General features: G+C 48.4%; 1 protein-coding gene across 1 annotated transcript in view; it reads left to right on the top strand.

The window, feature by feature from the left end:
- The window catches only part of akap6 (A kinase (PRKA) anchor protein 6), a 385,428-nt gene that overhangs the window by 119,609 nt on the left and 255,819 nt on the right, over nucleotides 1-10,000 (top strand). Inside the window, exon 12 of the mRNA XM_056296282.1 lies at nucleotides 9,185-9,307. Within this exon, the coding sequence (XP_056152257.1) occupies nucleotides 9,185-9,307 (123 nt within the window). The remainder of the gene's footprint in view (nucleotides 1-9,184; nucleotides 9,308-10,000) is intronic.

The raw sequence follows: 10,000 nt of genomic DNA on the forward strand, positions 1-10,000 counted from the left end.
GGCCTGGCGGCCTGTCCAGGGTGTTGTTTACTTGTTTCAGTTCATGAATCTTTATTAGAATGACTCACAAGAACAGCGCACAGCATTATGGGTCTCAGATAATGTAACAGACCACTAGGTGTCGCTAAATGCTCAATATCGACATCTATAACATCTTCCTTCCTTTAGATTAATGTTCTGTAAATACTTTGAACTCTTAATTTCTCAATAACTGTTGCATAATAACATAACTTATCAATAACTTCTTGTATCACATTGCAACATACATGGCATTAACTGTCAATTTCACAACTTCTCTCTTTCTTTCTTTTCTCTAACAATACTAATAATAACAGAATAGACCAACAGTCTTTTGTGAAGTTTCTTCATGTGTGTGCTGCCAATGTGTATGTGTGTGTGGGCATTAGTAAGGGCAGCGATCCGCCTACACCCTAGTCGAACCCACGTTCTCATGTATGTGTGCTTTAGTTGAACCTAAGTTCTCACAAAGTCACAAGTTCAGTCTTTGAGGTGGCCGTGAGAGGTGGCCACGATGTGAGTAGACTGCATGGCCTGGTGTGCTGCTGTGATACCCCGGTGTCCGGCACCGTCCAGACACCGGTGTACTCTGGGTGTGAGGAGCCAGACTGCTTGGTATGTGAGGGGCTTCCATCCCTTCTGGTTCGCCCTGGCCTGACCCATGCCCGGTCTCGGCTGACTTCCCAGTCATACTATGTCCCTGTTCAGGACTGTGCTGCTCAGGCATACTGACCTGTTGTGCTTCAGCTGAGCGCTCTGCCACCCGTAGATCCACACGGTTGCGCCTGTACAGTGTGCCGTTGACATCCACCACGAATGAACCAGGAGCGACTTTCTGGATGCATTGGCCCAGCGGCCATCTTCTTGTGCGATCACCTAGCAGTGGTTTCATTCTTATCCCATCTCCCACATTCAGCTCTGGGAGGTCCCTGGCAGATCTGTCGTAGGTCGATTTCGCCATCCGCCGTTTCCACCGCAGCTTCTCAGTCACTCCGACCACAACATGTGGCTGCAGCAGGCTATCTGCAACCGGCAGTGAGGTTTTGAGCCTACGTGACATTAAGCGTTGAGCGGGGCTGCTGTCTAACCCCTCTGTGGGCGTGTTGCGCCAGTGGAGGATGGCCATCCATACATCTGAAACATCTGCTTTTGCCCGCTTGCAGAGTGATTTCCCTATCTTCACAGCCGCCTCGGCCTTGCCGTTCGATTTCGGATGTCGGGGGGAGGATGTGACATGGGTAAAACCCCAGCTTGTTGCAAACCTCCTGAATTGTTCACAAGCAAATTGTGGACCGTTATCTGTGATCACTTTGTCAGGCTGTCCATAACGCTTAAACTGGGCTCTGCAGCGCATAATGAGAGTGTCGGCCAAAAGGTCTGGCAGCTGGTCGATTTCCCAGTAATCCGAGTAGTGGTCTACCAGGATGAGAAAGTCTTTGCCGGCGTAGGAGTAGATATCCATGCTCACAGTTTGCCATGGACGTGTTGGTATCTCATGTGACATCATAGATTCCTTCTGCTGATTCTTTGCGTACTCATTGCATGCAGAGCAGTTGGACACAAAGTCCTTTATTTCGACTTTCATGCTCGGCCAGAAGAGTGTATTCCTGGCCCGTCTCTAACAGGCCTCGCCACCAATGTGGCTTGAGTGTATTGGCTTGAGTAGTTCTGCTCTCAAGGCCTTCAGGATAATGACATACTGTCCTCTGTACAGCACCCCATTTTGCAGATTCAGCTCATCCCGGAAGGGGCAGTATTCCCGCACTACCAGTGGGGTGTCCTCCTTGAAGTCCGGCCACCCATCCAGGATCACCGTCTTCAGCTCTTGGAGTACATCATCCGTGTCTGTGTGCTGTGTTATTTGGCGGAATCTGAAGGCGGTGACATTCAGGTGCTGAGCTTGGTCCAGCTCTGTCTGGTCGTTGTCCATGGCAAACACTGCATGTCGCACATGTGGGGTGTCTGACCCCTGGCGCGGCAGAGTAGCTCGGCTTAGAGTGTCACTGACGTACATTTGTGTCCCAGGCTTGTACACAACATGGAGGTTGTAACATTGCAGCTGCATCAACATTCCCTGAAGGCGTTGCGGTGCACTCAGGAGGGGCTTCTTGAAGATGGTGATCAGTGGTTTGTGGTCCGTCTCTGCGATGACTGTTTCTCTGCCGTATAAGTATTGGTGGAATCTTTGGCATGCGAAGACTATGCTCAAGCACCCTTTCTCGATTTGAGTGTAGTTTTGCCCTGTTTGTGTCAGGGCTCTTGAGGCAAAGGCCACAGGCTGCCCCCCTTGCAGCAAGCAGCATCCCAGCCCATTCATGCTGGCGTCGCTCTAGACTGTGACAGGCTTTGTGACGTCGTAGTATCTGAGAACAGGTGTGTTGGAGACCAGTTGCTTTATTTCCTGCACCGCATCCTCATGTTTGGGCAGCCAATGCCATTCTGTGTCCTTGTCCAGAAGTCTGCGGAGCGGCTCAAAGACCTCTGAGAGCTTTGGCAGGAATTTTGCAAGGTAAGTCACAAACCCAATGAAGCGTTGCACAGCTTTTGCATTCGTAGGTGTCGGCATCTCCAACACAGCCCATGTTTTCTCTGGGTTGGTCTTCAGTCCTTCCGAGGACAGTATGTGTCCGTGGAAGTGGACCGCTTGAAGTTTGAACTGCAGCTTGCGCTCGCTCAGTCTCAGCTTCACGGCTCTGCATCGCTCCACGAGAGCACGCAGGTTGTTGTCATGGTCCTGTTCCGCTTCCGCCTCTGTGTCGCCACACCCAACCACCAGGAGGTCATCGGCTATTGGTTCAATGCCAGCCAGGCCTGCTAGCAGTTCGTGCTGTTTGCGTTGATAGATCTCCGGTGCCACAGAGACACCGAATGGGAGTTTGAGCCACCTCATGCAGCCCCACGGCATCCAGAAGGTCGTCAGACGGCTGCTTGCGTCGTCGAGCTTGCACTGTGGAAAGGCGTTGCGAGCATCCACCAATGTGAAGACACGAGCCTTGGGTAGCTTGTACAACACATCTTCCAGCGTTGGCATGTGGTAGTGAGACCTCAGCAGTGCTCGGTTAAGGGGTTTGGGGTCGATGCACTGTCTTATTTTTTCTGGTTTTGCGACAGTCACCATATTAGTTATCCACACCGTGGGCTCACTCACTGGTGTGATGTTGCCTGCTCTGATGTGCCTGTCTAGCTCTTCCTTGACCTTCTCCCTCGACGCTACCGGAACATTTCGAGGTGCGCACTGTACAGGAGATACATTTGGATCCAGCTCGAAGTGTATTTCGCCTGGGACTGACTCAATTGGGTCCTTGAAGACATCAGTGTAGTCATTTAACAGCTGATCTTTTGTGAGGGGCGCGCACTGACCTGCTTCTACTTTGTTCAGCTCCTCGGGGATTGTGAATGTAATTAGGCCCAGACGCTCGTATGTGGCCCCTGAGAGGAGAGGCTCCTGCTGAGTTTCGACTATCTCAAAGAGATAGTTCCGGGTGACAACTTCTCTTTGGTCTTGCTGCTCATAACATTACAAGTGGCACCTGTATCTAGCTGACATGCTTGCCTTTTCTTGTTCAAACGCAGGTGCACGAACCATTTGAGCCCCTTTGATTTCATATTGCTGATGCATTTTGTGGCAAGGAACATGTCATCCGTATCTGCGTCCCCTTCCCCTTGCTCAACATCTTCCAGCACATCCACCTTCTTTGTCTTGCTACTAGCCTGCCTGACATACTTTGGCAAAGTGGTTTGAAACGCCGCATGTTCTGCGTGTGTTACCGTAGGCTGGGCGTTGCTCTCTGCCCCGCTTGTGGTTGTTTCCACAGTATCTGCACGGTAGATACTGTAGATCTCTTCCTCTCTTGTCTTGAGTTTTACGTCTCTCGTTGTGTTTGTCTGCTGTGTTTACACTGTCCGTCGACACTTGTGGGCTCTCCATACTTCTCATGCGCTTCTCTGTCAGTTCTGCAAGACGACGTATTTCCACCGCTGACGGCAGCATCAGCTCTCGCTCGCGCAGCACACGCCTTCTGGTGTCCTCCCTTGCGACACCGAGCACGAGCCTGTCTCGAATCATGTCGTCTTTCAGCCCACGAAACTCACACGACGCAGCTCTTCCCCGTAGTCCGGTTAGGAAACTGTCTATTGGTTCATCAGCCTCCTGTTTGCAGCACCCAAACATACATCTTTCCTATATTACATTTTTCACCAGCTTAAAATGCTCCCCCAAAGCCTTTAGGGTGGCAGCAGGGTCTGTCTTTTGCTCTTCAGTCAATGCTACGTTGTGCATAGCAACATGACGGCCCTCGTTACCCATTAGCCGTCTCAGCGAGGCTGCCTGTACTGCCTTCGCCTTCTCCTTTAGACCAGTGGCTAACAACAAGTCCTCAAATTCCGCACGGAAACCCTCCCAGTTCTTCGCCCAATCCCCGGACATCTGCATGCCCTCTGGTGCTGGAATAGCATTGCTCGCCATGGCGTTTGTTAACTAGCCATTAGCTAGACCACTTCTGACGCCATGTTTCTGTTCATGAATCTTTATTAGAATGACTCACAAGCACAGCGCACAGCATTATGGGTCTCAGATAATGTAACAGACCACTGGGTGTCGCTAAGTGCTCAATATCAACATCCATAACAGGTGTCTCCCCGCCTGCCGCCCAGTGACTGCTGGGATAGGCTCCAGCACCCCCGCCACCCTGAGCAGGACTAGCGGTTTGGTTGATCGGTGGATGGCTGCGTGGGTTGTTTCCTCATCGTCTGACATTGCTCGTCTCGTACAATCTCCAAATGTGCGGCTGCAGTTGGAGTCACCAAGTTTCTTCTGAAACTTCACCGTCCCCCCGCTGGAAGTTTACACGGCCTTCTTCCAAACCACAGCTCCGGCTCACGTTTCATCCATGTCATTTCCTTTACGGTATAACGAGGTGCCTGCAGGGTGCCTGTAATGAGTGCGTGTGAATAGACGCCCACATTAGTAATTTATGCACAACGCTGGTAAATTATGCACTTTTTTATTTTGCAATTACAAAACATTACAAGAAGCATTTATACACAGCGGTACATACATAAACGGATACAGTGAAAACACGTGCCGGGGGAGGGGATGCACATTATAAAGATGCCACCAGCACCGACTCGGTAGTGTGACAGCACATGAGTACTACAGCTGTGTAGTACTCCCTCCTGTCACAGTGCCGGAGGACCTGCTAGTATCCACGTACTCTCCAGGCTCGTTTCTGAATGCGGGGAAAGAAGGTTCAGAATTTCTAAATTTACATTTATGAATCTGACAATTGGCAAGTAGAAATACAAGATTTACAATAAAAAACTCAAAGAAGTACATGTTCAGAGGTAAAGGACAGATCGGCAGTACTGTGTATTTAATAAAGTGAAGGACGTCAGCCCAGAACTTTTTAGTATGTGTACAGTACCAGAATAGATGCAGGGCAGGTTCCGGCAGAGTAACACCAAATGAGCAGCCGACATCAGGATCATGTTTAAGCCTTGTACGATGTCGTTTGGCAGGGTAGACTCTATGATTTCTCTCACTCTGTCAGGCGTTTGAGGTGAAGTCCAAGCTCTTTTCCAGGGGGTGTTTCCCACAAAGGAATTGTACATAAGGTATTGAGACGATCTCTTTGGAATGAAGCGCCAACACATCTAGCTCTACTCTTGTGATGAGAACACAGTTGACCGATTCCAGATTGTGTAGCGGGAACAACAGAAACACGTCAGCTTGAGCCTCTCATCAGCATCAGAGCACCAGAAGGAACGGCATCACAAACAATTGCATGCTCCTTTGGAGGGACTGGTATTTAAAGTGTTGATAAAAACTCAGAGTAATTCAGTAATTAATGCACAATGTGCTCCCTTGCGTTGTTGTTCGACAGCATTGACGCAACCCTCCTCATGAATATGTATGCAGCTTTGATTCAAGGTCTCTCATTGGCCACAACCAGAAAAAGCACATTGTAATTTTTGTTGTGTAAACGCGTATAAACATAGCGCGTTAACACGACCAAACTCGACGTGTTAACACGCATTTTAATATCTGGTTAACATGGAATTTCCAAAATGTTCCGTGCTCAGATGGCCAACCATGTATTAGGATCATGTCTGTCACAGTGTGGATGTGTCAGTGTTCATCTTTATCAGGGCTGGGCAGTAATTAAGTATCGTCATTTGTCATCTTTCAGTGGTATCGTATGGGGAGGAAACTCAGATAATGTTATGTTGAAATACACAATTTTGTTGTGGAAATTCATACAGCAGGAGCACGACGGAATACATACGCGTTGAATGAGAGGGAGGACAGTGGAATGATGAGGATGCAAGGAGTAGAGGTGACGACGGTGTATGAGTTTAAATACTTGGGGTCAACTGTCCAAAGTAACGGGGAGTGCAGAAGAGAGGTGAAGAAGAGAGTGCAGGCAGGGTGGAGTGGGTGGAGAAGAGTGTCAGGAGTGATGTGTGACAGAAGGGTACCAGCAAGAGTTAAAGGGAAGGTTTACAAGATGGTAGTGAGACCAGCTATGTTGTATGGTTTGGAGACAGTGGCACTGATGAAAAGACAGGAGGAGGAGCTGGAGGTGGCAGAGATGAAGATGATAAGATTTTCATTGGGAGTGATGAAGAAGGACAGGATTAGGAAGGAGTATATTAGAGGGACAGCTCAGGTTGGACGGTTTGGAGACAAAGCAAGAGAGACAATATGGAGATGGTGTGGACATGTGTGGAGGAGAGATGCTGGGTATACTGGGAGAAGGATGCTGAATATGGAGCTGCCAGGGAAGAGGAGAAGAGGAAGGCCAAAGAGGAGGTTTATGGATGTGGTGAGGGAGGACATGCAGGTGGCTGGTGTGACAGAGGAAGATGCAGAGGACAGGAGGAGATGGAAACAGATGATCTGCTGTGGCGCCCCCTAACGGGAGCAGCCGAAAGTAGTAGTAGTAGTAGTAGTAGTAGTAGTTGTGGAAATTCATAAGAATGTAGTATCTACAATGTATTCCAAGGTGAGGTGCCAAATATGTGAGGGTGTATCACCTGAAAAGCGGTCTGGCGTGACATTATACGTCACATGACCCTGTAGCGACCCTGTACTGTTGGGAGTGCTGATTGGAAGAGCCAGGCTATCGGCTCCCTGCTCTCTGCCAATCACGGCAGTGCACGTTATGGCGGTCAGTGTGCGTGCCTGTGGTTGGCGGAGGAGGGGAGGGGGGGCTGGTCCGCTGGTTACTGATTGGTTCCGTTGTTTCTGCGCGAGGGGAGCGATGGCGGGCGAGCTGTTGAGATAATGGCGGTGTGGCCGACGACAGCCGAGAATAAGGACGGCGTTGGGTCGTCAGTTTGGAGCGGTTTCATAGCGTGTACAAGGCGGTGATCTGCGGAAGCCCGGTTCAGACCGCTAGTAACGGTCTGTGGTAAGACACGGAGACGGGTGAGCCGCTGTGGCGCCCCCTAACGGGAGCAGCCGGAAGTAGTAGTAGTAACTGTCTATGATACTGGTAATATCGCCCAGCAGCAGTCTTTATTAAACGAGTGAATTTACCGAAATAATACGGTCACCATCTTAACTTTGAGCTGTCTTTTGTAAAAGGTTAAGTTTCATTTGTCTCGGTGGCCGAACAATCCGTCTGTTACGTGTCTTCTCTCTGACCGGAACTGCCCTGCTCCCTGCTTCCTGCTCGGCGGGCGTGTCCCGCGCTGAGCGAACAGACCCGTGTCCGTTTTTCTCTCTTAGTTTGGGGGGGGGGGGACACGGACCCAGACCCAGACCCGGACCCGGACCCAGACCCATAGGGGCATTAGTTTAAATGACTTTTCAAACGAATTCAAAACGGCATCTTTGTATAACCGGCGTGTCTGTTCCTCGGCCATCCTTTAAGTCCTGAATAGACACGAGTAGAGGTCAGCAGTGAGGCGGATGAAAAACCCGGAAACTCCCCGAGTCTTTTCTTCTTCTTCTTCTCCCCAAGTGTACAGAGCCGGTTACCCCGCTCGTACCCACACCCGGCTTCCCACCCGCAGACACCGCCAGCTGTGTCTGTAGGGAAGTCCGACCAAGCCGGAGGTAACACGGGGATTCGAACCGGAGACCCCTGTGTTGGTGGGCAGCGGACTAGACCGCTACACTACTCACTCGGACGCCTCCCGGGGTCTTTGTTGTGTTCGTCTTTTTCTTCCTCTGGATGTTTGCCGTCTGTTTTCCGGGGGTAGACGTCTGTTTTACCTGACCCGGAGCTTCACTCCCATTAGAAGCCACATGTGGCCAGCAGGTGGCAGTAGCTCTCCACCACAGAACGAGAAGAAATGCCCTCTTCAGCTATTCCTCCGTCTGTCTTTCTTTGACCGTCTTTCTGCATGTCAGTCAAAAAAATGGTGTTAAATGAGAATTCAAACTGTTTTTTACTTTCTTTTCTCTCCTTCTCCATCCCTGTTTTTGATCTGTTTTTCTCCTCTGTCTTTAATTCTGTTTTCTTTTTTCTCTTTTGTTTATTGTTTACTCTCTTCTTTCTTTGGTTTTATATGGATTTCTCCTACATGGGGATCTCTCTCCCTCTCCCTCTCAATTTTCTGTTTCTGTTTGGCTCCATCATCATCATCATCATCTCTCTCTCTCTCTCTCTCTCTCTCTCTCTCTCTCTCTATATATATATATATATCATGATGTGTGTTTTACACAGATCTCTGTATCTGGCTTACTCCTACTCTTGAATTAATTCACTTTTCATGAAATCCCTCACTTTGATCTTTCTCTATTTTCTCTCTTTTTTGTTTTGTTTGTGTTCATCCATTCATTTATGTTCATTCATTATTTGAACTCTTCTTTTTGTCTCACTGCACTATGTCCACTTTTCTCTCCCCTCCTTTATGCTGCTTTACCCCCCCCCCCTTCTCTCTTTCTCTCACACACCTCGTATTCCGTCATGGTGATTTGTCAGATGTGTGTGTGTGTTTGCTATGTGAGTCTCAGTGAACAGCAGTGGATTTATTCACAGTATATTCTGTTTGTCAAGATTTAAGTTGTCTCTCCCTCTCTTTCCATTCCTCTCTCTCTCTCCCTCTCCATCTCTCACTATCTCTTCCCCCACCACCTCATGTACTCCTCTGTCTTGACAATCGAAAATCAACTTATGGAGACTAAATTGTCTCCCTCTCTCTGTTTCCCTCCCAGTGTTTTGTGTCTCAGCTGGATTCCTTCATCGTGTGGTTGCAGAGCGCTCTGGACAGCACAGATAACTGGACACAACCCCGACATGACCTGGACAGCCTGAGAATCTACCTGGAGACACACCTGGTGAGAGGACACACACATACACACACACACACACACACACACACACACACACACACACATACACACACCTAAATACACACGGATACAGAAACAATACAAACATAAAAATATAAATATTTACACAAATATTCACAATAGCAAGTGTGTATAGTTATGCTCACTTACACACACACACACACACAAACACACACACAGATGACATTTGCATACATTTGCATTGCCTTCCAAATAAGCATAACACTTCCTCCCTGCAGAAAGCATCTTCCATATGTATATATGGAGATATGGATATGTGGCGGTATGGAGATGTCTGTCTATATATTTATTTATCCAGTTCGGGTGTTTACATGTGGCGGTATGGAGACGTCTGTCTATATATTTATCCATATATTTATTTATCCAGTTCGGGTGTTTACATGTGGCGGTATGGAGATGTCTGCCTATATATTTATATATGTATTTATCCATTTTGGGTGTTTACATGTGGTGGTATGGAGATGCCTGCCTATATATTTATTTATATATGTATTTATCTAGTTTGGGTGTTTACATGTGGCGGTATGGAGATGTCTGCCTATATATTTATATATATATGTATTTATCCAGTTCGGGTGTTTACATGTGGCGGTATGGAGATGTCTGCCTATATATTTATATATGTATTTATCCAGTTTGGGTGTTTACACGTGGCGG

This window comes from Lampris incognitus, chromosome 16 (genome assembly GCF_029633865.1).
Source record: "Lampris incognitus isolate fLamInc1 chromosome 16, fLamInc1.hap2, whole genome shotgun sequence".
In the NCBI taxonomy this organism is placed as follows: Eukaryota; Metazoa; Chordata; class Actinopteri; order Lampriformes; family Lampridae; genus Lampris; species Lampris incognitus.